Consider the following 25,855-nt stretch of genomic DNA (forward strand, 5'->3'; position numbering starts at 1 on the left):
CATGAAATTCAACTGCAGGCGCTGCCAAGACCCGCACCTGACACGGAAAAGTCCCAAGCACCAGTACATGCTGGAGACCAGCCAGTTTGAAAGCAGCTCTGTGGAGAAAGCTGTGGGAGTCCTGGTGGACAGCAAGTTGACCACAAGTGGGTAATGCACTCTTACAGCAAAGGCAACCAACAGCCTCCTAGGCTGCATTAGGAAAAGCATCACCAGCAGGTCCAAGGAAGTGATCCCTCCCATCTACTTGCACTTGTGCTGAATTTTGGGCTCCTCAGTATAAAACGGACCCTGATATGCTGTAGGCCAGTGCAGGCGACCAAGCTGGAGCACAGGTTATACAAGCAGAGGCTGAGGGAACTAGGTCTGCTCAGCCTGGAGAAGACAAGGCTTTTGGGAGACGTTTCCAGATACCTCTGTGGAGCTTATAGAGAAAGTGGAGTCATACTTTTCTCAGAGGTGCACAGCAAGAGGCAACAGTCACATGTTACAACAAGGCAAATTTAGACTTGATAAAAGAAAAGTTTTTCACAAAAAATCTTGGGTGGTTAAGCACTGTACCAGGTTGCAGAGAGAGGCTGGGGAATCTCTGTCCTCAGAGGCAGGTTCAAAATTTGGCAGTGCGAGGCCCTGAGAAATCCAATCTAGCTTCAACGTTGGTACTGCTTTGAGCAAGGGGTTGGACTAGAGACTTCCTGAGGTCTTCTCCAGCCTCCGTTACTCTGTGCTTCTGTGGTTCTGTGAAGATGCAGCCAGAGGGAAGAATGGAAAACATAGATTTAATTTTCTCACCACACATGGTGAGAGACGATGAAGGATGCTCGCACGGATGCTGCACAGCTTGTCACACAGAGGAGCTCCCTGCGTTGGCTCTGGGAGCACCAATGTGGCTTACAGGTCAGTCAAGGGCTGGGCAAGGGAGAATCAGCAAAACAGTGATGCCAACACCCTAGGCGTAATGGGCTTGGACTGAAACAGCTCATCTAGCATATCAAGTGGCACTTTGGCATCTGTATCCCTTCTCCCTGCAAAGCCGGGCTTTGCTTTTAGAGGTAAAGAAGCAACATTTTAAGAAGGTTGTTTTGGGCCACCTCATTCCTCTGACTGCGGACTACCAGGGAGAATAAATTGCAGGGGCAGAGGAGAGCAGAGCGGCTGGGAAAACCAGCACTGCAGTCCCACCATGGGAGCACGAGCCCCGTAGGAGAGGTGAAATCATGGGGGCTGAGGGGGTCCTCGGGGAAGACAGAGAGGGTGCAGAGAGAGGTTCAGCTAATCCGGTGACCACAGCAACCAGTTAATAACGGACTCAGCGTTATTTGCCTTGCTCCAACTAAAAGTGGGGGGAAATTCCCACTCCACTATTCATTATCAGCATCTCCTTCTGTGAGATTTCCAAGAGATAATGTTAAAATATCAGTCTTCTTCAGCAAATATGCCAGGTCCATGAGGCACTCATCTGCCCAGGTATTAAATAATGAAGGTAAACCTGGGGGAGCAGCGTGCCGCTTCTTTCATCACAGCCAGCCTTGTGCAGCGGCTCCATCTTGTGAAGATGCTGACAGAGGTGGGATGAGATCCTGTGCATCCACACCATTGAAGGAAACAGGGCTTGCAAAGAAAGGTATCAGCAGAAGAAGTCGAACCCACTGCTAATAAAGCTGTACCCAACCAGCCCTCCTCCGCTTTGCTTTCTGACCCCTACACGCCTTTTGGAGACTAACTACAGCCTCCAAAGTGTAGGGGACAGATATTTGTCTTGAACATTTCTTGGCACAGAAGAAACCACAAGATGCCCGTTTACAGGGCAGAGCCCTGCACACAAGAATCCACAGCCTGGCGCAATAACTGCCAACACATTACGGCACAGGCGCAATGAAAGGTCGTCTGGTGGTCACGGCACTTAATGGGGGCACCCGACAACCGACGGCCCCCTAAAAAACACATCCGCATGCGCAATGGACTGGAGACACCACACGATCGTTGTGTGGGTACCAAAGTCTCTGTGGCAAACGTGCCGTTGCCTCGAGTACTTCTTGGAACCGGGCGGAGACTTTGGGACTCAGACTGTATAAAATGGTACCATCAGGAGCTAGGGGTGGGATCCCCCACCACCAAGACACCAACAATCAAGAGGACCACCGGGACGCCGCTGGATCCACGGGTGGTGATATCTTCTGTCTCTGTCTCTCTCTTTCTCTCTCTCCTCCTCTCTTTATACATGTGGCATGGGACTTGTTTGTGTAGTTGAGTTGTCTAGTTAAGTAGTTGCCATTTAGTTATTGTATCTACCCTCATGACTTGCATTCTGTATTAATAAATGGCTAAACTAGTTGGCTGGTGTCGTTTCACCTTAATTCAGTCCAGGGCGATCACGAACTTGGTCATTGGTCCCAAGGGGAGGGAGGTCATCCTAAACGTCTCCTTTCAGCCCCAACACAAAGACACCAGCCAGACTCCCCCACCCACAGCGGGCAATACTTTTCCCCCCTGTGGTATTTTTGGCATGTGAGGTGGCAGGGAAAGGGTTGTGAGTGTGCAGAAGCATGGCTGGGAAGCAGAAGGAGAGGTCTCTCGATGGCAGGCAGGGAGCTTGGTAGATGGAGGCAAGGGCCTCCAAGACCCTCTGACTTGGGCAGCTGTAGGCAAATAACCCCTCGTTAACATGACACCGGTATCCTTAGCACTGGTGTCTGTCCCCAGGTGGCAAACGCAGTTTCGGTGTTCGGAAACACCCAGCTCATTACAGTCCCTCTACTCACAGGCAGGCATATGCCAGAAACCTCCTGCCTTCGCAGCAGAGAGAAATGTTGAGGCAAAGGTTGTCTGAATCATTTCAGAGATGCGTTGGACTCGCTAAAAGCTATTACAAAAAAAAAAAAAAGCTGAAACAACAAGGTGTCATTATTTTTTTTTGCTGACAAGCAATATCGGCAGAGCACGCTGTTACAGGAGCACCCCCCCAAGCAGGGGGAGATGGGCCACCAGCATGGACATGGCCAGTCTCTCAGGAGAGTGCTAGCCCAGGCAGTAGGGCTACATGCCCCTCCGTGCCACGTGGTCAACAGCCCAGGGTCAGTCCCAGCCATCTTTTCTTGAGCAGTAGGGACACAGCCCGGGATGCTGGGAAGGGACTGAGGCAAACACTTGCACAACAGCTGGATGCTGGGTCTTTAGCTCAGCCCTCACCATGGCTCCTGCCAGGAATAGGGTGTGAACTATAAGATGTAGATGGAGAGACACCCAGAGAAAAATCAGGTGTTTCTTCTTCTCTTTGGAAATCTGGGAAATGCCACTCCTGAGTACATACTTGCCACCACACCAATGTCTATAGTGCTGCAGGTTCTGTTTACATGAGAAAAAAGTGCTGTTAAGTCTGACAAAACCACAGCCCAGTAAATTTCATCATAGTGTCATATTACCACTGAATGAAAGGTTGCTTTCCCTATATATTAAACTTCCCCAAACCTCAGTCCTATGCCAGAAGCTGAGCTGCGGACAAGTAGGTAAGATACCACTGCTCAGGGCGGGAGTTCTCCTTCCCTTCAGCAGTACCACCTCCTTTGCATCCCAGAGGCTGCAGCTTTTTCCTGCCTGAGATTTCTGCTTGAATAAGGATACTGATATTTGTCCTGTAGTTCTGGATTTAGGTCACCTGAATTTACATGGCTCTCATCCACACGTGAGCCTATCTCCCTAGGCTCCCCTCACAGCCCGTGAGGGGAAATGGGTGTTCCCAGAGTACAACTCACCCTAAAGTAGGTCGCCACAATGGTTTAGACAGCTTGCATCTTGAAAGTGTTGGTTTCTGGGTACAAAGAAAGTCTGAGGAGATTCAGGTGAATCTGTCCAGGTATGGCGAAGGTGGTTTGTATATGGAATAAGGGCATTCATGGTGGGAGTGCAGCAGCACAGGGCACTGAACATTACTAATTCTGTTTTCTGAATTAAATATTGGGGTTTGAGATTTGGAGGAAGTTACCAGTGTGTTGTAGAAGAGACGGGTTTGGAACACCAGCAGAAGTGAGAGGTCACAAATCTCTTTTGAATGGCTGCAGCCTGGTTTGTGCCAGAGCAGGAGACTTGCCATTGAAGTCTCTTATAAAAAGAGACACAACTCCCATTTGTGTATTGCTTTGCCTACCCAACCAAGAGAAACACCCCATCAGCTCAGAAAGAGTTTCTTTGTGTTTATTTGGCAAGCAGTGCGATATATCAGTGCCTTCATGCATGCCAGTGCTGACTGATTGATTTTCAGGCTGTTTGGCATGCTCAGGAAGAACCACTCCACGTACACAATGCTCGTGCTGCTGGGCCTTGCTGCCCTCCTGGGTAAGTCTGTCACCCCTCGCTGTCTCACCCCAAGCAGCCGGGCACATGCTCCCCGGGGCCGGGAAGCAGGAGACATTGATGCACTTCCTCACCTCCCTCCCCAAAAATCTCGGTTGCCGTTAAAGTCTACCCAAAGAGAGAGTGCTTGGGTCCTCTCGTGAGTCTTGCAGAAGGAGGGGTGGCCCCTGAGGGATGGGTGGGCGCAGGGTGCTGGGCGCAGGGTGCTGGGCGCAGGGCAGGACCTCCCCTCCTCTCCATCACAAAGAGGGACAGAGGCAGTCCCGTGTGGCTCCTGCACCCCACAGCCCATCCTCTCCGGGGTGCAGCCTCCCCTTGGGTTTCACTTGCAGTCACAAAAGGTTTTTACTGCTTAAGCCTTTCCGTGTCCCGTCTGCAGGTGCCTCCCAGGGCCGCACGGATTGCTACGGCAGTGTCAACAGAATTAGAACCCCTGGGGCTTCAAGGAAAACTGCAAAGCCAGAGGGTTTACCCTACTCTGGTGAGTATCCCTCTTCTGCCAGACAGCTCCATTTCTCCATGGGACAATAATGCCAAATCCTTCACATTTCCAAAGCGCTGAACACACACTAGCTGCTGAGCCTGCATAATATCCCTGTAGGCGATCATCTGCCTCCTCCCAGAGGCAAGGCAAACAAAACGTTGGTGTAATTCTGTCTGTATTAGAAAGAGAGAGGTGAAAGACAATTCTGAGTTTTAAAAGTTATTAAGCAATTATCTTTACTTTTTATTTTAATTACAGGAGTTAGAGCTTCAGAAAAGATCGCTGAACGGGACCTAAGAGCTATGGATCAATATAAAACACTCATTAAGAAAGTTGGTGAAAAACTGTGCATAGAACCAGCCCTGATTGCTGGCATCATCTCCCGGGAATCTCATGCTGGCAAAGCACTGAAGAATGGCTGGGGTGACAATGGAAATGGATTTGGTTTAATGCAGGTATTTGCTGATACTCCACTAAAACCTGATAAACAAATAGCATATAAATAAAAGTAAGACTCCTAAACATATCATCCATTACAGCAGGGAAATGACTTCTTTTTGTTGTTTTGATATTTCTAGGTTGACAAAAACTCACATAGACCTGTGGGACAATGGAACAGTGAAGCTCATCTTACCCAGGGCACAAACATACTTATCACAATGATAAAGACAATACAGAAGAAGTTCCCACGCTGGACAAAGGATCAACAGCTGAAGGGTAAGGTACAAGCCACAGGTTTTGTCCAGGAGAGAAGAAAAACTTTAGGATGAGAACATACTGAATTAGTTCCCATGTTTCTCAAAAACTACGTTTCTAGCAGGCTGTGGTTTAGCTTTTCACCCCTCTTTTATTTCACCGGCAAAAGACAAGCTTCGTCAATTCTGTGTAGTTTCTGCCTTTCCTTAGTATGGCAGTCTTGCTGAGTTTTCACCACCATGTGGCAAATATTTATACACCTGAAACCTAGTCTATATAAGAGCTGAGCTTTAACTTATCTGACCATGAGGAGTCTCCTACAGCCATTCATGTTAACAAATAGCTCCATGGTTTACTTGAACGGGGCCAGCAGTTCACTCCATATCTCTGTTGACAAAGGAGATGAGTTGTTTGCTCTCAGGGAATTGCAAAATTGTGCTGCGCAACATCGAATAGCTGCCCACTTCAAAGCAGGCTGCACCCCGCAACCCCCTTGGACTGCTGGGGTGCCACAGCAGGTTTGTTTCACAGCTACCTCAGATACCTCTGCTTTTCAACACAGCATATGGAGTAGCATATACACAGCTGCAAGACAAAGATAATGCAATGTATTAGTGTGTTTCAGCTCTCCTTTAAGAGCAGTAGTTTTCAAGAATGAGTGAGAAGTTACAAGGATGATGTTGGATATGATATGATATGATATGACATGATATATGATATGATATGATATGATATGATATGATATGATATGCTCCCATTCTATTCTATTCTGAACAAGCCCAGTATAAATGAAGGCCTTGTGCTGGGCCAGGTAAACGGTACAAGTTCCTCAAGCTGCAAATATCTGTGAACACAAACCCTCAATATCTTTCAGATGTTTTGGTGGATTCAGGAAAAAATGTAAGCTGTTTGCAGAGCCCCATTTAAGTCAAAGAAGATCTGATAACGCCACCTATTCCCCTTCCAAAGTCCTGATAAGTGAAAGCTTTCAAAACAGTAAAAGCTGAACACATCAGGCTGGAATTTTCCCTGGTTTTTTTAAGTCTGTATGAGTTCTTTTGGAGTTTTGTTTCAGGTGGGATTTCTGCCTACAACGCTGGTCCTAAGAACGTCCAAAGCTATGACAGAATGGACATCGGCACCACCCACGATGACTACTCCAACGACGTGGTTGCGCGAGCCCAGTATTACAAGAAACACGGATACTAGACTCGGTAATCTCTACTGAGTAACTTCCTTACCATCACCTGCATGACAACCCTGAGGGAGACAAGACACAGAGAAGCTGTACCCTGCAAATCCATAGAGATGCAAATGTACAGAAATGATTTACATGAATAAGAATTTGCAGACTAAAGCCCTGAATTTTTAAAACAATATTCAGTAAGACACCAGTCATATAGTTTCTTTACAAGCAATATGGTTTGGATTTTACAAAGGGAATATTACCAAAATCTTAATGTTTTTGTCTGCTATCTACTTATTCTCTGAGTTAGGAGGAATACCTTGTTTCGTTATTGATAATTTGCTGCCTTGCAGATCTTAAAATACATTTCTGGCAAAATATGTCATTCTCTTAAGAAATCAAAAGGCAAAATACTTCCTTGGGTATTAGCTTCATGATTTATTTTTTCAAAGCTGCTTGATATTTACATTATGCTGTGGCATAGTCATTTTTTTCTGAATGCTAATTTTTCATATAAATGCATAGAATAGATGGATGCTTTCAGTCATACAGAAATAAGCAAACAGAAATTGAATAAAAGTGTTATTAGCAAACAAAGCAGGACTCCAATGTACTCATATTGTCATGTGTGTTAGCAAAGTTTGGATAAGTTTGATGTTAATTTTAGGTAGCTAGAGAAACAGAGAAGGGAACAGGATGAAATACATGCTTGCGCTTCACAAAATTCTTTGCCCTCTCTGCTGCTTGAGAAGAGTGACACTCGGGGAAACAGCAGTCTGAGTTTGGTATATTTTGGTGCTCCTATTCCTTCTAGACCCAGAATTGAACTATGTTGTGGTTTAAGCCCAGCCAGCAACTAAGCACCACGTGGCTGCTCGCTCACTCCTTCCCCCCAGGTGGGATGGGGAGGAGAATTGGAAGAAAAAGGTAAAACCTCATGGGATAAGGAGAGTTTAACAGGGCAACACAAGGAGGGAAGAAGTAATAATAACAATAATACTAATAAAAGAATGTATAAAGTGAGTGATGCACAATGGAACTGCTCACCACCCGGAACCCGATGCTCAGCCTGTTCCCGAGCTGCGATCCCTCTTCCCCCCAGCCAGCTCCCCCAGTTATATACTGAGCATGACATCCTACGGTATCAAATATCACCTTGGCTAGTTCGGGTCAGCTGTCCTGGCTGGGCCCCTTCCAGCTCCTTGTGAAAATTAACTCTATCCCAGCCGACCCCAGGGTAAACAATTTTGGGGGTGGGAGGGTGGAAAAGCAACAGAAGGAGAGGGGTAGATGCATGCAGGACTGAGTGATGCTCATTCTCAAGGGCCAAAGAAAGAGTTGGGTTTGGTCTGGCAGCAAGTAGTGCAAGCCATGCCTTTCCCACCAGCATCCACTTGCATGCTGAGGGAACTTCCTTTATTCTTCCATGATGAGCTTCTGGGACTGGGAATAACTGTATGTCAAAATAATTAGAAAAACCACTGGCTGCAAGCATCTTAAATGGATAGGAAAATGCAATCCAAAGCCATTAACAGTGCACAGAGTTATGATACACATCCTCCCAGGAGCAATTAGAGACCATGCTGAAAACATCCAGCATAGATTTAAACAGGGTAAATAGTGCCCAGCCAACCTGTTTGCCTCCTGCGAGCTGACTGACTCTTTGGAGAAGGGGAGAGGAGCGGATATGGTATACCTTGACCTGCCAAGGCCTTTGTCCCAGCCTGGTGTAGTATCCTTATAGCAGACTGGTGAGACATGGACTGGGTAGGTGGGTAGAAAATTGGCTAGAAAGTTGCCAGGCTCAAAGTATGATGGTCAGTGTCACAGGGTCCAGCTGGTGGCCAGTTGCTAGTGGCATCCCCCAGGGACAGATCCTGCAGCCTTTACTGCTTTGTGTCTTCAGCAGCAATTCAGACTAGGGACAGAGAGCGCTTGCAGAGAGCAAGTTCACAGATGATACCAAACAGCAGGTCCTGGAGAGGTTGGAGAAATGGGCTGATGGTAACCCCATGGTGATCAATTAAGACAAAGGCAAAGCCCTATACCTGGGACAGAATAACCCCATGCACCAGTACAGGCTGGGAGGCAACTGTCTAGAAAGTAAGCTGTGCAAAAAGGTACCTGGAGGTCCTGGTGGACACCATGGGCCCTCACAGAGATGTAGACTAAGAGCACCCTGAGCTGCATTAGTAAAATTCTAGTCAGCAGGAAGGGGAACTATCATTTACCTCTCTTTCATGCTTGTGAGACCACACCTGGAGCACTGTATGCAGTTTGGGGTTCCCTGATACAAGAGAGACACGACATGCTGCAGTGAGTCCAGAAGAGGCCACCAAGCTGGTCAAGGGTGGGAGCACAGGACACACAAGGAGAGGCTGAGGGAGCTGGGTCTGCTCAGCCTGGAGAAGAGTCACCTTTCAGGTGACCATGCTGTCTGGGGCCCTGACTGCACTGATGGGCTCTGCAGCCCCTTCTCCCTCTCTCCCAAGGGTCTGGCTGCCTGCATTGAAGGTCAGCTCTGATACTGCAACATGGCGAGCCTCATCTGTTCTGCCCTCCCATGCACCTTTTGCCTGCTGGCTCAGGAGCTGCATTTAAGCTCACAACCTTGCCCTGGGTCCTCACCTCAGCTGCACTGGAAGTCAGCCCTGTGCCTGGCTTTGTAATCTCCCGATCCTGATTTTCTTTCCTGGCTTGCTCTTGAACGTGTCTTGTAATGACAGACTTGTCCTAGCAGGTCACCTCGATTTGGAAAGACCTTGCTTGCCATCACCACAGCCCATGTGGTGCTGTGAGCAGTTTGTATGGGAAGGTAGGCTGGGAGGTGTCTGCCTCGCTGCCACCCTGGAGGAGTGGCTGTCTGACAGCATATGCTTGGAAACTCAGGTGATTCACTTAATTTTTTTAAATACAGGCTGCACAAATCACCCAGAAGTAACAAATGCTGATGACTATTCAGCTCTTAGATCAACCCATTAGTCCTGCAGAATGACTCTGAACAATCACCTCTGCAGACGCCTCATGCCACTAGTTCCTGGGACCAGCACGGAGGGATGTCCCTGTCCCGTGGCTCACCGGCCCACAGGCTCCATTAGCTGGAAGGCACCTTGCTGACACTTCAGCTAGTCCTGCTATGAAATTACTTTGTTTGTTGTGTTTGTTATGTAAAACATACCTGTTTTAAAGCTACTTTCTCTTGTCTTGCCTTGTACCAAATTGCTCAGTAGTACCTCTGAAGGCAAGGTCTTAGCACTGGCAGTCTCCATACTAACTCCCACTGAGCCCATACAGCCAATGTCAGGTGAGATAAGGGCTGTTGTGCATTTACAGTTAAACATGAGCACCTCAGTATTTTCTACCTCCTGGCAGTTTTCCAGTAGTCATGTAATAAATACATGCCAAAAACATCCCGCCCTTTTTCTTTCTTATTCAGAAAAAAAATGCCAAAGCTTTGTAATTTGCCTTAGCAAAGGTATAATTGGCTTAATATGTATCTTCACAAGGTCCTCCTTACATACACACAGAGATGGCTGCAAACCTCACAGCAGACGTTCACTGCAGACATCCCTCCAGGTGGACGGGTGGCAATTTCACCCTCTCCCCATCCATGCCACCGAGGTGGGCTGCGCTCTGCATGCCAGGATTTGCCTCCCATAGCTACAGAGGGGATTTAGTCTCCAAAATCCACCATCTCCTGCCTTCTGGCCCAGGGACTAACACTGCCAACATCCCTAGCCCAGGCCCAGAGCAAGGCAGTGCAGTGGGAGACGAGAGTGGGAGGGCAGAAGTGTCCTGCTGTGGTGCAAAGGCAACCACCACACTAGGATGCACATCATAGTGTCTGCAAGACACACGAAGCCTTTGTGCTAATCAGCACCAGAAAAGCCTCAGCTAAGGACTGCGTTGGGTTCAGGTAGCCATAGCTCAGTGAAGATGGAGACCAACTGGAGAACCTCAACCACAGCAACAACCATGATCAGAAGTGAAGAAAATGTGACCTGAAGAGACTGCAGAACTGGGACGGCTTAGACAAGAAAAAATGTGCTAAGGACAGGTATATCTGTCTATACATAATAGACAGCCAGGAAAGGGAAAGAAGTAAAGAAAGAGGTTTGCCACGTCCATGTGGACAGAGTAGAACAACTACACATAAATGCAAAAATACATGTAGTTTCCCATTTTTGGCTTTCATTTTTAATTAGCAATGAATACAAAGCATTTAAGTATCGCTCCTTAGTATTTATCTTACAACAAGAACGGCCTTTGCTGTACTTAGGTGAGGTCATGAACAAGACTTCCAAAATACTGGAGAATTTATCTAAAGTCTTAGCTCGGCTTTGCAAGACCCAAGGTTTGCAAACATGAACTTATTACAAAAGACACTGAAATTTGTGCAATTTGTGTAAGTTTCATGGCTCTGTCCTGTTTGCGCTCTGCAGCATGGGGCTTTACATCTGCTCATGGGACAAGTAGAACTTCTGCAAAAACTACTGGGGACTTTTGAAACCAAACCAATAAATAAAACCACCAGGGTTTTGAAATGCATGGTGCAGGTTGCTCCCTATAACAGCCACAGCCTTCTTTCCTTCTTTCAATACTCTTTTGGATCTGCACTATCAGGCTTAATGTCTTTTTGATTGCTTAAATGCTAAACTATAAAACTGAGCTTTGCTACAATGGTGTCTTAAGTTAATTCCTCAAATATGAACTGTTATTACAGAAAAGAAAAAAAAAATTACCAAAGCAGTACCTGAGAATCATGTATCACAAAGGGTATAGTTTACTGATGGGACTACACTACCTAAAAATTAGATGGGAAAAAAAAGGAAGTGCCACTTGATCCAAGTCAATTTAAACCCACATCCAACACTGAGAAGCCATGGGTGCTTCTAAAATAAGTCTGCAGCAGCAAAACACATGAAGAATAATCCACTCAAAATTTTTATTACAATTGGACTTGTGTGATTCTTTGTGAAATGCAGGAAAGGCCTAAAAGCATGTTCTTAATTTTCTTTATGCTGCCTTAAACATTGTTTTGTATCAGACAGGTCCTGAGTGACCTCCTTGGGTGTCTCTCATTTACAGAGAGAACATCTATTAAATGCATGCCAAAACTCTCAACTACTGGCTTACCAGAATGGAAGAGAGACTTGTTTTATTTTACGAGACGAGATCCTTACTACTCATTACTGAAGATAAACAAGAGCTAAAAGTAACATAAATCACAACTGTCATCACACATTGTTTAAACATTTCCCAGCAGGATTACCCAACTTCCACCTTCCAACCTGAGAAGGTCACTATTTCACTGTTTCTCTGGGTATCAAAAATGCTGCAAAGCCAGACAGGACACACCCAAGGACAACACAAGCGAAAGTAAATCCAGTAGAAACAAGTCAAGTCACGTTCCTACAGTTAAAAAACTTCTAAATACAGTTTAAAAGCAGTTAAATATAAAATAGTTAAACACAAATTAAAAATAGACTAAATTTTGTTCATCTTGGCAGCATGATGTTAAAAAACAAAGCACACTAGTCATTGCTTGGCCTTTAATTGAAAACATTTCCAAGCTGCCTTGTCCTAGGCTGTGTGATATCACCTGCCCTCTCAGGAGCTTAACACGGATATTCTTCAGAGGAAGCTTTTGCAGGTGAGCCAACACTCACACCCACACTGAGAAACAATGCTCTGAATCCCTTTCAATTAATGCATAATCTGTTTCTGAAAAATGCCAGGGCCTGCCTCCACAGCTATGATCTCAGTTCTTACACCAAATGTTTTCAGTTTGTAAGTAAGTCTGTCTCGATAAATCTCTCACTCATGGAAACCAGATTTAACCGACTCGCTCTCTTCCACCTCTTTCTTTCAGGCTTTTGCCCTCCTGACAGACAGTCAACAAGTTAAATTATTCCTTCGGTCATGCATGTGTACCTTCGGATCATGCCCTTGCCTTCGGCATGGTTGCACAGACAAAACGGACTGAATTCAGCAGCGGTTTCTGGGGAGGGAAGAAGCGCCGGTCCCTGGTGCTGCAGTGCGGTAGGGCAACCCGCAGCCCACGGCACTGGCTCGTGGAGCTCTGAGGTGAGCTCAACACGAGAGACCACGTTTCATGGCAGAACCACACTCTGACAGGCTTTTTGTAGTGTTTGTGAAAGATGGAGAAGAACCAGGATGAGCTGGAGCTGAATTGGAGGTTGCTGAATGCCTCAGCTAACAGCGAGTACAAGGGGAATCTGGGACATAAACCATGATTTGGGGCACTTTTGAAGCTGCCCAAAGCCACAGCCTGTACCCCTGACATCGCAGAACAGATTGCAATGCAGAGTGGCTTACGTACTGCCTCCTCCGTGGCAAGTGAGCCATGGGACGAGTGAGAGATGCTGCAAAGAGCACCGGCAAAAGCCGTAACTGGTTTTCCGACCCCGGAGAACCAAGCCTGCGGCAGCTCCCGAGCTCTCACTGCAGCCTGCTTGACACCGCACGGGTGACAGGGCTGTTGTTATGAACCACCGTGCCAACATGCCATTCTCCCCCAGTAGCCTGAGTATGGGTTTGTTGAGGAAAATACTTCCCAGGACATGTGAGACTCCATGCACGCATATATGGTTAAACAATAATTTCTGGATAGGGCTCCAGAAAACATGGGAGATCTACCTGTCTGCCTGAATTACGGTGATGTAGAAGCAGCAAACTGGTACATCCTTCATAATTGTCCCCCAGCAATAAGGGAATGGTAGCACAGGCTGTTTGGAGATTGCTGGTTTGTGAATCATCTTCAGTGGTATCCTGAATTTTCAATTTTTTTTTTAACGTCACTTCTGTATGAGCCATATCTGTTCTATTTTCCTTCCTACCAGACGTACTTGCTTCTGTTTCAACCTTCTTTATACTCACTGATAATCGTGAACATGAGGAGCTCCATGCATGGGCTGCTGTGACTTTTTGCAGCTGGTTCTCTATGGGAGGTATCAACAGTACAGGAAAAATTTACAGAACTGAATCTTTCAACGCAGTGACATGGGCTGAATTCCCCAGCTTAAAATGCGGAAAAGCTGATGAAAGAGCAAAACAGCATTTCAGCCTCACAAAATTTACCGCGGGGCAGAAGCATGTCGGGATGGATTAGCAGTGATGGGGAGGTCTGCCACCCAGTGGCTTTTTTCCATACTGCTGAACAGCTACAGTAGCTTTAATCCACACTGCCTGCTGATTTGGGTTTGCGCTTTCACCTTTGTTGTGGCTGTACAAGAGGGGATAACAACAGGGACCTGGCACAGTCAGTCCCTGCATATCCAAATTCTCAGCGGTTGCAGCTCTGTGTCATGTTATTGTTGCTGGATCTTTGCCTGCAAAAACTTTATTACAACCAAAAGCGCAGGCTCCTGTTTCCCCATTGTCAGCACATTATTGCTTCCAACAACTGAAGGTGGGTGGTTGTTTTCAGAGGAGGCTCCTCCTAGTTCCAAACTGTTAGCAACGGGGGTTTTAAATTAAATTAACAGGTATTTCATTTTTAAAATCGTCATTGTGTTTGTGCCGCAGAGCAGAAACCCTGTTGTGTTTGGGTGGACACAGAAGAAGTTGTCAGGCGTTCCTGTTTCCCGTAATACCAGTGACATGGGGGAAGTGCACTGAGTCAGCTGCTCTAACACGCCATCAGCAGATAAAAAGCCCGTTTGCCTCTACAAACATGCAGCGAGAAAGTGGGGAGACATCCTGCAGCAAACATGTCAGGTCTGTGATGTTTTTCTGATATTCTTGTAAATAATTCACTGTACCAAAGTCTTTTTTCCATTAACTGCTAGGCTCGGGTTAGCATTGTTCCTCTCAGTTGCTGTTTGCATGTTTTCCCTTCTGCAATGGCGTGTTTAGACAACAGATAAATGCAGATAAATTTCAAACTGCAAGTCAGAGAAATTGTAATGAATTTGAAGGATGTTTCACTTTGATTTTTCTTGTTGACAGTAGCTATGGAAAAGCAAGCTGGAGCCAGTAAGTGGTAGGATTTCTTTTAATTCTCACAGATTTTTTTTTTTTTATATTGGAATAGAAAAAAACACCTTTTGGAGTTGCCTTTCTCCATTGGCTATGTGGGTAGCCCAAGTCACAAGATTAGTCTAGACAGCTAAGTTTTAGGCAAGCTAAAATTTGAGGAGATGAATTGTGCAGAAGCTAGTTCACCTCACAAGCTACACTGTGGCTTTATGATAGCGGGACTGAGAGGTAATCCCTTCCAGCGCATGCGATACCATGACTGCATCTGCTAGCACAAATGCCTGCACTAGTATCAAAATGATGCCGTGGGTTTCAGTCATGGATCTGAAAACATTTCAACGGCATGCATCACACACTGCGCTGGCCTGACATCTGGTTGTAAATACTGCTCATAGGCTGTTTGGACCGTTACGGGAATATACTGAATGTTGACACAACTGGAGCTTCGGAGGCAACTGCGAAACCAGAAGGTCTGAGCTATGCAGGTAGGCACTAATTCGGTTGTTCATCTCGCTTTACATCCATGCACAAGATCATGTCTATTACGGATCCCAGTCTCTGGCTGTCCGTCATTGCCATGTGAGCAGACTTTTCCACAACCAACAAAGATCCTACTTGGGCACGTAAGTTTATGTTGGGAATAGAGTTGCCTTTGGGATGATATTCAAGACCATCACAGAGAAAATGCAAAGTCTGCTGGGTGCATCCAACACCTGCCATCGAGCCTGCTTTTCTCTCTCCCTTAAGAGGGTTTCCCTCATGATCTAAGTTTCTGAATATTTCCTCAGTGTAGTCCTAAATTAAAAGAAACTAAATCTGGGACTAATCCACCCAAAGGCTTAGATTTAAAACAAGACCTGCCTTTTAGTCTGCACACTGGAGAACTGCCCTCTGTATTTGAAAAAATATTTTTTATATCATCTGTGTATTGATTTCTAGGGCACTTACCCTTCAGCAAAATTGGTCAATTCTATCATTGCTTGTCTCTAAACAGATTCAGAAGGATTCAAAAAGTCAGCTCAGTCATAATGACTGTTAGAACAATTCATTTCTGATTTTAAAAATGAAAGGAAAAGTCATGCACATTGTGTTGTAGGAGTTCCTGCCTCAGAGAAGATTGCAGAAAAAGATTTGAAGAACATGGAGAAATACCAAGCCAAGATTACACAAGCTGGCAACAGCAAGTGTGTTGATCCAGCTGTGATTGCTGGTATTATCTCTCGAGAGTCGCATGCTGGGACAGTGCTGAAGGATGGCTGGGGTGACCATGGAAATGCATTTGGTTTAATGCAGGTATGGTCAACCTTCTTAAAAACACAAACCTCATCCTTCTTTTGAAGCAGAAAGTCAGAAGAGTAGCAAGGTCCCCATTGAAAGGCAGCCCCCTAAACCTTTTTAGCCAACTCTTTGGCCAGAATAAAGCCAACGCTGACCCAGCTGTCAGCTCCCAGCACCAGGGAAGGACTCTGGTGAGTGTCAGGGCATGAGCAGACTGCTTTTGCACTGTGAAACCACTGCTTGCTTCCCAGCGCGCTCTTGGGAATGAAGAGATTAGTTATTCCTATTTCATACTTTAGATAATAAATCTTGTTTCAAAAAGCATTTTTTTTTTTAACTAAGCACGGAGGCCTGTAGGCTGCAGCTACATACAGTCAGGTTAATTAGCATTTATACACCACAGGGGCCTGGCTAGTGGGGGATCTTGCTTCATTATTCATGCCTACATTCACGTCCCACTTGTTTGCCAAGTTGTATGCTTATCCATACAATCCCTAAACATTTGCTGCATGCATTGGGATCTGCTTTTGTAACAGCTCCAGCCCCCTCAGACTTGCGCTTTACTACCCCATGGAGAAGAGGTGGAGGAGAAGGAGAAGGAGAAGAAGGAGAAGGAGAGCAGAACTGGGGCAGAGATCGAGGGGAGATCCCTAGAAAAAAACCCGGGGTTTTCCCACCCTTGATGCAGCTGGGGAGAAGAGGGGCAGTCACCTTACAGCTGGAAAAGCTTGAACAGCAGTAAACCCACTTTCTGCACCCTGTCACCTTTACAGCAGCAGCTGTGTTGGGTTTTTAAGGCTCTGACAGACAAGGAGGTGAGGCAGGCATTCCTCTTCAGTGCCCCGACAGTCTGCTATTCACACATCTGTGAGCTTCGCCTGCACTTTGAGCTGAGCTTGCTTCCTCTCTATACAATTACAAAAACCATGAGATTAAAGGTCAAAATGAATAAAAGCAGCCTGTAAGCAATGAAGAGCTCTGGATAAATAGCGGGGTTTCTGGTGTGCTGATACTGCTGTCTCACTTTCAGGTTGACAAACGGTACCATAAGATTGTCGGGTCATGGGACAGTGAAGAGCACTTAGCACAAGGCACAGAGATTTTATGTGGGATGATAAAGGAAATCCAGAGGAAATTCCCAAGTTGGACAAAGGAACAGCAGCTCAAAGGTAGAGTGTTGTCAGCTTTAAAACACTTCACACATATATAAGTCAAGCGCAATAACGCTGTGAAACCGAGCACTTCAGAAAATTGAACACATTCCAGTCCCTCTATTTGTTTTATTGAGGCGTGGAATAATATTCCTTAATACTCACTGAAAGGAATAGAGGAATAAGAGTTGGTTAGCTTTCTAGCAGGCTTTTGGAAAACTTGGCAAATATAATGACATTTTTCAGTTGCAAGGAGTAAGGGTGGGTTTTTCCCCACCTTCTCCATTTCATTTGTTTTGTGTTTCTATACCCACCTACAAAAAGCTACTATCCTGGCAACTCTGAAGAAGGAACACATTAATTTTGAAAACGTATGGTCCTCTCTGGAGGAAACCTTGTATTCTGGAGCACCGATTACAGCTGAAGCAGTTCTGGTTGGGTCCCTGTATTCTAACTACAACACAAATATGCCTGAGGTTATTAATGTGGGTAGGCATGAAGGAATATGCACAAAAGGGAACAGTCATACAACTGAAGATGTTAACATTAGCAAAATACAGCAAGGGGACAATGATCACCAAGTCCGGATGTAAAGGAGGAAATTATGATTTCTTCACAAAGTTAAAACAGAAAAGGAACACCTCAGTGACAAAAATAGCTGGAAACGGTAATACTATGGCCAGCGGTACTCGTGAAAAGAAAGCTACAAAATAAAGCAATGCATTTAAATTGTGATTTTTATTTGCTTATTTACTGATGAAGTATCACCTCTGTTTATGTGTGTCTTTCACTCGCATTTCAGGTGGGATCTCAGCCTATAATGCGGGAGCTAACAACGTCCAGAGCTATGATAGAATGGATATTGGCACAACCCACAATGACTATGCCAACGATGTGGTGGCAAGAGCCAAGTTTTATAAGAGAAATGGATACTGAGATACCCAAGTGATGATTAGATTTGAGTCACTGGTTGTGTACTTTGCTTCTAATTAAAAAAATTCTGGATTTCTCCCCCAGAAAGAGTAAGAATGGGGGAGGGCAATAAAGCCAGAAACTAGTGCAAGCTTTCAATGGTTTTTTTTCAGCTAAGGCTAAAAAAATCACTTTAAAAGGTAACACTGCTAATAATCCAAACTGCAACCTATCTTTTGCCATTTATTTTTTATGTCACTTCACGAGAATATTCTAGCAGAGTTTTCATCTGTGCTTGCAGTTTCTCAAGCAGCAGATTAATGCTTGCAAGAAAGTTGTAACACTGCTTAACAAGATTTTATCTGCCTTAGATTTTTATCTGTCAATACATATGTCTAACAGCAGTACAAAATTGGTTTTTAACAACTTGCAATTTTGGAATTGAGCATTTGCAATAAATATTGCATATGTTTAATCTACTGGAAGAGTCTATCACAGTGTATCATATCTTTCAGAATACTTGCTCTTAACTTGGGTGGTGTGACCCCGAAGTGGCTGTTTATTGTGACAAGAGGGAAAATACTAAGCTATCCTTGACTTTTTTTTGCCCTTCCTACTACATTTTAAGCCTTTACAGTTGCAACAATCTGTAAAACTCAAGCTGCTGTAATGAATACTTCTATTGAAGCTATATATTATCTTCAGTGCAGGGTCTGGAGTAAGAATATGCACATTTCATCATGTTTTTAAAGTGGCATGTAGTTTGTAAAATCTGATGCAAGTTCATGCACAATAAACAGATCCTTTTAATCAATCACATAGTAAAGCTTTTGGGGAACCTTAGCTTCAGAGTTGTTGGGTCCATTCAGCCATTTCAAGACACACAGGAGAAAAGCAAGTAGTTTGAAGTGGTTTAAAAGAACCCTCAAGTGTTATCACTAGGGGCTAAAGGAGAAATAACAAAGAGCACAGGGGGGTGGGTTGGTTGTTTTAAATATGGTGCATTTTTTTATAGGTAGTATTTTGTACCTGTGATTAAATATATCCTGATGCTATTATTAGAATTGTATTGATCTACTCACATGACAGTATTAATTACCAAATCTGAAACAGTAAGTGAACCTGCAACAGAACAATAGCACAGAAATAAATTTATTCTTAAAACAATACATTTCCACATTGCTACCACGTATTGCGCCAAAGATTTGTTTGAATATACTTTAAATGCTACTGCAGGTAGACACAGGAAATGGTTCCTCCCCAAGAAGCAAGCTCAACATGAGTCAGAAAAGGCAGCTAAGGGTACCCTGGGCTGCATGACCAGAAGCATAGCTTGACCGAGGGAAGGGATTACACACCTCTACTAAGCACTTGTTAGACCACATCTAGAGTAGTGTCATTTTGGGCCCCCTGACCCAGGAAAGGCCAATTAAGTAGAGCAGAGAGCCACCAAGATGGCTGGGGCTAGAGCGCTTGCCCCATGAGAAGAGACAGCTTCAGGTGGACCTAACAGCAGCCTCACAGTACCTACCTGTGAGGGATAACTGAGGAGATGGAGCCAGGCTGGCTCCTCCTGGTAGTGCAAGGTGGGAAGAGAAGTGACAACAGGCATAAACTGAAAGAGGAGAGGTTGAGACGGGATACAAGACTGTATTCTACATATAACCATTCCCCGTGAGGACAGCCCGGCAGCAGAGCAGGCTGCCCTGTCCCTGTCCTCAGAGGTTTTCAAGACCCAGCTGGACAAAGTCCTGAGCAACCTGGTCTGACCTCAGCGCTGGCCTTGCATTGAGCAGGAGGTTGGACTAGGGACCTGTAAGGTACCTTCCAACCTGAATTTTGCTATCATCTTAAGGCAGCCTGTTTGTTCCCTGGCAGCATCTCTTACCTGTGCTTCATGAAGATTTACATGAAGCATTTACAATGCTGCATTAATGAAAGTATGTGGACACACACTGTGTTTGTGCACCCTGTTGGTTCAGGTCTTAGACCTGAGAGGAAATCTTTAGAGAACGTATGCCCTACAAAGAGGTTTAGGATAGCGGATTGACTGTATGACAGTTGTGACCTTGGAGGAAATACAATTTCAGAAACATCCAAACTTACACATGTATTAAAGATTTTAAGAAAATACAATTTCCTTTTTCATTAAAACTGCCAGCTTTTCAATTAAAGACAGCTGTAAACAGCTCTTGTAGCTAAATCTTACCCAGAAATAACATATACTATCTAAAGCATTTTCCATTCTCTATATTTGAGGAGTAGTTAGCTCTGCTCTAACTTAGGTAGTTTATCACACACTTTTAAGTTGTGCACAGTACCAAGCAAGTTTGTTCATTAACACATTCTTTCCAGTTTACACTGCAGTACTTTCGAAGGTTGTAGCATCTGCATAGTGTAATGAACAGAAGATCCATATTCACATACATGCTGTCTATGACAGAACCGGCAGCGCTCCCTGTGTTTGAGATTCACCAGGCTGTAGTGCTGTGGACGCAAATCCTGAATGTGCTGGGTAAGGCTGAGTGATCTTGGCCATGGTGGTCCGGGCCACCAATCCTGGTACTAGTCTTGCATTGGCTATCCCTCAGCAACAAGGCCCACTTGCCTAATTTTCTGGGCCCTAGTAGTTGTGCCATCCTTTTAAGCATGCCCTATAGCTTGGATGCACTACACATGTCCTTCAAAGGGGCTGAAATTTCAGCTTGTCCTGAGTACCTTCCTGTGGGAACATGATCAACACCACAGAGAGACTGCAGTTAAACTCACTGCTGTGCAAGATGCTATGCAGATACTGGAAGGAAGGAGGGAGGGAAGAAAAGCAACATTCATTTATCTGCTTCACTTTTTCCTTGCTATTCTATATACTTCAGACTGACACCAGTATTTTCTGTGTCCTTCCCACTACAGCCCACAGCTTGTTGAGAAAATTGAGTTTTTTCAGCCCAATTTTGCGTTTCTGCCTTCAGCCTGTCTGAAGGAACCATTACACTCTTCAATGCCACTACCACAGCCTATCCTTCTTTTTCCTCTGCACACAGTGCTTCCAGCTTTCATGTCCCTCTACTGTTATCTCTATTCCTTTGAACTCCTACTGGTGTTTACTCTTCTCTGCAAGCATGCAGAAAGGATAAACACTCATTTTCAGCGACTGTATCCCTCTGATCTTCTCACAACATAGAGTCATTAACTCCTCTAGAGCGTGTCTAGTGTGGGAGAGGCTCACACTGTGGTAAACTATGGAATTTATGCTCACGGGAATGAAAACTACTTTATCATTTGATACAGCAGCAGCTTCCTAACTTTCGCCACAATTCTTAAAACTGTAAATAAAAATATTCACACAGTGCTATTCAAGATCTTTCAGTAAAAAGTATTATTTTATAAACTTGCAGCCCGTAATTACTAACTTGCATTAAAGAGGTATGCTTCCGGATCTCCAGATTTCTAAAGTTTGCAATTTTAGAACAGGAAAAGCATCAACTTTCACACAGACTGCAGCTCTTAGGCTATTACTATTAAACATAGTAGTGTTTAAACATGATTTAGGATCAAGAAATACATATGAAGCAAGATAGCATGTTTCCTGAAAAACAAATTATACAACCTACCAAGATGTGAATCACTCCTTCTGTTATTCCCAAATGGAGAGTTCAGGTACTTTTTAAGCTACAGAGGAGGCCAGACTGTTGGCTAAGGAACAAGCGTGAGATCTGGATGACCAAGGTAAGTCACCCAAATGCCTGCCTCAATCAAACGACACTCTTGGTGGACAGCCAGTCAATTCTCGTGTAACTGGTAAACAGAGAGCTTTTCAATTCCAGTTCCTTCCTTTGCGCAGTGAAGGTGACATCATGCACCACCATTGTAAACCTTTACTGTTAGCTGGGAAACGTCCTCACTATCATTAGTTAGATCTAGTCTACTTACTTCGCTGCTTATCTGACTTTTATAAAGTTTTCCAATAGCTAGCCATAAACTGCAGTAATGTAGCCACAAAATTAAAACACAAGGACAGAAAGCCTATCATTCATTTAATATTTCAGGCAAACATTACCAACACTTAATTTTATATTTGTACACATGTAATCCTTCTTTAAGCATCAGTGTCACCTCCGTTACTCACACCAGACACAGTAAGAAGTAAGCTTACATTTCATAGACAAACTCTTAACTTGGGAGTTAAATTATTTATTTTATAAAATATAAATCCAACCAGCACACCTTATGACTTAATTTCTTTCTGCTTCACAGGTTTCAGATGCCGTTTAATGACAAGCTCTCCATTGCTCGTAAGAAAGGTGTCCGACATTTCCTCTTCTGTTGGCAACCCATAAGGCAGTTTCAGTGGCTGTATTCTACAGGCAAAAGAGTTTGCTTAGTAAAGTCCTATGGCTAGAAGAGAGTTACATTAAGTATTCCAAATTAAAAAAAAAAGTTAACAAACCTTATCAGGTGTTTAACAACTTTCAGCCTGGAATTCACAGAAGGGATATTTTTGTGCAGTCTTGGCTGATGCGCCTATATAAAGGACAGAATAGGTTTTACAAATGCATTGCCAAACCCCAAATCTCTGTTCACTAAACTTTTCACACTATCAGTAAAACTACAAACCGTATTTGCAAATATAAGATTTAGAGAAAAATTATGCATCAAGAACATACATAAAAATACAAAATCAAAACTTGATCAAACTCTTGATTCCATTAAAATGACAAATCCAGATTTATTCCCATTATATTATCAGTATATTCATATATCTTCCAACTATTAAAAATAGTGTAAGTGTAAATACAGTAGTTGAGGAATAAGACTGCTTGCTTCAGTTAGATATTAAATTGATCAAGCAAACATTGTTTCTCTGTAATATAACACTGACTAGACAAATTTTTGCACAACGTGCAATTGGCCTGAAAAATTTGGATACACACATCTTTGACACAAACTCTTAAGAGTCTGTTTGAAAATTTATCATCCGATTTGGAAGCATTTTCAATAATAAATGAGTCTTATTTGCCTACCTGCAATATCTGAAAAATATGAACCATAGTGAAAATTGAACTCAATGAATTTACAAATCTATTTTTATTATTTTAGCAGAATTCTCAAGGTAAGGTTCTCCTCAGGCAGGCACAGAAATACCATACAGTGATATTCTGAATTCCCACTAAATAGGCATTTGCCATTAATGTTCTTCTCACCTCTTAACTGCGTCATCGATTTCTCAATTACATTTATTTTATAGCAGCTGTAAAGCAATCTGAGTTCTGTGACTGCAAAACTGAGGTCCTTAAAAAAACCTGCCACCTTAATTCTACCCTATGTTTACACATTTCTGATGTACACAATAAGTATGAAGAACAACAATCATACTTTATCCAGTCCAAGATCTTTTATTATCTTCTTTTCCCAATACGGGCGACCAATTACACTTTTTATTCTAGTAATAACATGGATTTTGTGGGGCTGCTCAGGGTCACCTCCATACTTTTCATGATCTCCAGGCTGCGGCTGAAATACCTAGAATAAAAAGTTCACAAAAACAGAGGGTTTTTTCCTAAATATCTGAATTATTACAGTTAACAAAATAACTTTCTAAAACATATTTCAACCGTGGTAAAAATTCTTACATGTTTAGCTGCATTTCTTTTCAGAAGGTCAAAGCACCAACAAGCAACCTCAAATTTAGCTTTTATAGGATTAAGTCAAACATACTTTTATAAACGTTTGCACTCTTGAGTTTGGCTGTACAACTGCATAGAAATACATGGACAACACTATGCCAGCACAGCACTTAATTCACATGCATCTCATTGAAGAACCTCTACTTAGCCTCTGAACAGTAAGTTTTTCCAAAGGCTTTAAGAATGATTTTAAGGAAAAGAGTCAACTAATACTAGATGGTATCTTGCAAAAATATAAGCTAAAAATATAAATGTAAAAATGTACAATGCAAGTCAAACTTCCAATCTCTTTGGTTTTAGTTATTTATTGAATAGACTATTTTAGTTGGAAGGGACCTACAACAACCATCTAGTCTAACTGTCTGACCACTTCAGGGCTGTCCAAAAGTTAAAGCAGGTTAAGGGCACTGTCCAAATGCCTCTTAAACACTGACAGGGTTGGGACATCGACTCCAGTGTTTGACCGCCCTCTTGGTAAAGAAATGCTTCCTAATGTCCAGTCTGAATCTCCCCTGGCGCAGCTTTGACCTGTTCCCACGCGTCCTATCACTGAATCCCAGGGAGAAGGGATCAGCACCTCCCTCTCCATGTCCCCTCGTCAGGAAGCTGTAGAGAGCAGTGAGGTCGCCTTCAGCCTCCTCTTCTCTGAACCAGACAAGCCCAAAGTCCTTAGCCACTCCTCATAGGACATGTCTTCCAGCCCTTTCACCAGCTTTGATGCCCTCCTCTGGATGCATTCAAGGACTTTTAACATCCTTCTTAAATTCTGGAGCCCAGAACTGCACACAGTACTCCAGGTGAGGCTGCACCAACACTGAATACAGCTGGATAATGCCCTCTTTTGACCAGCTTGTCATGCTGTGTTTGATGCACCCCAGGGTGCGAGTTGTCCTCTTGGCCGCCAGGGCACACGGCTGACTCATGCTGAGCCTGCTGCCAACCAGCACCCCCAGATCCCTTTCCGCAGGGCTGGTCTCCAGCCACTCCTCTCCCAATTTATACTTGTGCCTGGCGTTACTCTGTCCCAGGTGCAAAATCTAGCATTTGTTCTTGTTAAATTTCATGCCATTGATGGATTGCCCAGTGCTCCAGTCTGGCCCTCTGCAAGGCCTCTTGTCCCTCGAGAAAGTCGACAGCACCTCCCAGTTTGGTATTGTCAGCAGACTTGCTAATGTTGCATTCAACTCTTGCATCCAGATCATTGATAAAGATATTGAACAGAACTGGCCCTAGAATTGAACCCTGAGGAACACCGCTGGTGACCTGCCGCCAGCCAGATGTAGCCCCATTCACTACAACCCTTTGAGCCCTGCCGTTCAGCCAGTTCTTCACCCAGCGCACCATAAACCCGCTTATCCCACAGTCTCTAGAAAGCTGTCATACCACAGACAGCACAGAATTAAGCAGGCTAATACCTATTTTTCACTTTCTCAACTACTGAAGCACATACCGAGTCTGGAATTCTCGACCTGGTAAAGAGACAACGAGCCCACACTGCAGACGCCATCCCCTCCATCCTCTTCCCCAGCATCTGCAAAGAGATCAGGACACAACTCGTCGGGACTTTCCTTACAGCTCTTCAGACTTGCGAACGGGTTACACAGCCGCTCACGCTCAGACCGGGTGAGCACATATCCCGCGTTTATCACGTCTCTCGGCGGCTGAAGAGCAGACTGTGCTGACACCGGGCGCCCGCGGGCTCCTCCGCCTTTCCAACGGCCGCGCTCTCCTCTCAGGGGAAGCGCCGACCGGGCGAGGGGGCGAAGCTGGCAGCGGGGTGAAGCCACCCCCCCGCTTCTCCTTCCCCCCCCCTCGGCGGCGGCCGCCATGGCCGCTCCCCACCGCCCCTCATCGCTTCACGGGGGACGCCCCCCCGCCGCCGCAGGCGGAGCGCCTGACAGCCAGTGCCGCGTCGCGCCCGAACCGAACCGAACCCCCAACCCACGGGCCACCACCTGCCAAGCGGCCGCCTGCCTCAACCCGCCTCCGCCCGCCGCGGCCGCCATCTCCGGTGCGCAGCCTCCCGGCCGGGCACCAGCACCACGGCACTTCAGTTCCGCGCCGGCGGAAGGACATCGGTGAGACACAGCCCCCCCCCGCCCAGCTCCCCCCC

At 44.9% G+C, this 25,855-nt stretch overlaps 3 protein-coding genes across 5 annotated transcripts; 2 read left to right on the forward strand and 1 right to left on the reverse strand.

Annotated features, from left to right (window-relative positions):
• Nucleotides 1-3,480: 3,480 nt before the first annotated feature.
• On the forward strand, nucleotides 3,481-7,269 carry LOC104836935 (lysozyme g-like). 2 transcript variants are annotated; one of them, XM_010575740.1, is made up of 6 exons: nucleotides 3,481-3,506; nucleotides 4,207-4,332; nucleotides 4,730-4,831; nucleotides 5,093-5,289; nucleotides 5,413-5,551; nucleotides 6,606-7,269. In XM_010575740.1, the coding sequence occupies exons 2-6, from the start codon at nucleotides 4,269-4,271 to the stop codon at nucleotides 6,737-6,739; spliced, it is 636 nt and encodes a 211-aa protein (XP_010574042.1). In that variant the 5' UTR covers nucleotides 3,481-3,506; nucleotides 4,207-4,268; the 3' UTR covers nucleotides 6,740-7,269. The 2 variants fall into 2 exon arrangements, with proteins under 2 accessions (XP_010574042.1, XP_010574043.1); XM_010575741.1 differs by having other exon boundaries at nucleotides 3,487-3,506; nucleotides 4,259-4,332.
• A 7,129-nt stretch (nucleotides 7,270-14,398) lies between these two features.
• LOC104836937 (lysozyme g-like) lies at nucleotides 14,399-18,650 on the forward strand. The gene is made up of 5 exons (XM_010575742.1): nucleotides 14,399-14,456; nucleotides 15,113-15,202; nucleotides 15,814-16,010; nucleotides 17,026-17,164; nucleotides 17,949-18,650. The coding sequence occupies exons 1-5, from the start codon at nucleotides 14,450-14,452 to the stop codon at nucleotides 18,080-18,082; spliced, it is 567 nt and encodes a 188-aa protein (XP_010574044.1). The 5' UTR covers nucleotides 14,399-14,449; the 3' UTR covers nucleotides 18,083-18,650.
• Nucleotides 18,651-21,644: 2,994 nt separating this feature from the next.
• Nucleotides 21,645-25,765, reverse strand: MRPL30 (mitochondrial ribosomal protein L30). Of its 2 annotated transcripts, none has more exons than XM_010575745.1 (5): nucleotides 25,355-25,563; nucleotides 25,193-25,273; nucleotides 23,432-23,578; nucleotides 22,506-22,579; nucleotides 21,645-22,416 (listed from the first exon to the last, which is right to left on the reverse strand). In XM_010575745.1, the coding sequence occupies exons 1-5, from the start codon at nucleotides 25,373-25,375 to the stop codon at nucleotides 22,284-22,286; spliced, it is 456 nt and encodes a 151-aa protein (XP_010574047.1). In that variant the 5' UTR covers nucleotides 25,376-25,563; the 3' UTR covers nucleotides 21,645-22,283. The 2 variants fall into 2 exon arrangements, with proteins under 2 accessions (XP_010574047.1, XP_010574045.1); XM_010575743.1 differs by lacking the exon at nucleotides 25,355-25,563 and adding an exon at nucleotides 25,698-25,765 and having other exon boundaries at nucleotides 22,080-22,416.
• Nucleotides 25,766-25,855: the final 90 nt, after the last annotated feature.

Source organism: Haliaeetus leucocephalus, unplaced genomic scaffold, assembly GCF_000737465.1.
Source record: "Haliaeetus leucocephalus isolate CR32 unplaced genomic scaffold, Haliaeetus_leucocephalus-4.0 Scaffold495, whole genome shotgun sequence".
NCBI lineage: Eukaryota > Metazoa > Chordata > Aves > Accipitriformes > Accipitridae > Haliaeetus > Haliaeetus leucocephalus.

What these genes read in the sequence shown, in the direction of transcription:
- LOC104836935 (XM_010575740.1), top strand. Translation starts at nt 4,269, where the DNA reads ATGCTCAGGAAGAACCACTCCACGTACACAATGCTCGTGCTGCTGGGC. An exon ending in GGGCCTTGCTGCCCTCCTGG is followed by an intron (nt 4,333 to 4,729) that starts GTAAGTCTGTCA and finishes TCCCGTCTGCAG; the next exon opens with GTGCCTCCCAGGGCCGCACG. An exon ending in AGAGGGTTTACCCTACTCTG is followed by an intron (nt 4,832 to 5,092) that starts GTGAGTATCCCT and finishes TTTTAATTACAG; the next exon opens with GAGTTAGAGCTTCAGAAAAG.
- LOC104836937 (XM_010575742.1), top strand. An exon ending in ATGCATTTGGTTTAATGCAG is followed by an intron (nt 16,011 to 17,025) that starts GTATGGTCAACC and finishes TCTCACTTTCAG; the next exon opens with GTTGACAAACGGTACCATAA. An exon ending in AAAGGAACAGCAGCTCAAAG is followed by an intron (nt 17,165 to 17,948) that starts GTAGAGTGTTGT and finishes CTCGCATTTCAG; the next exon opens with GTGGGATCTCAGCCTATAAT.
- MRPL30 (XM_010575743.1), bottom strand. Translation starts at nt 25,748, where the DNA reads ATGGCGGCCGCGGCGGGCGGAGGCGGGTTGAGGCAGGCGGCCGCTTGG. An exon ending in GGTCGAGAATTCCAGACTCG is followed by an intron (nt 23,579 to 25,192) that starts GTATGTGCTTCA and finishes TTTTTATTCTAG; the next exon opens with GTATTTCAGCCGCAGCCTGG. An exon ending in AAGATCTTGGACTGGATAAA is followed by an intron (nt 22,580 to 23,431) that starts GTATGATTGTTG and finishes TCCTTTATATAG; the next exon opens with GCGCATCAGCCAAGACTGCA.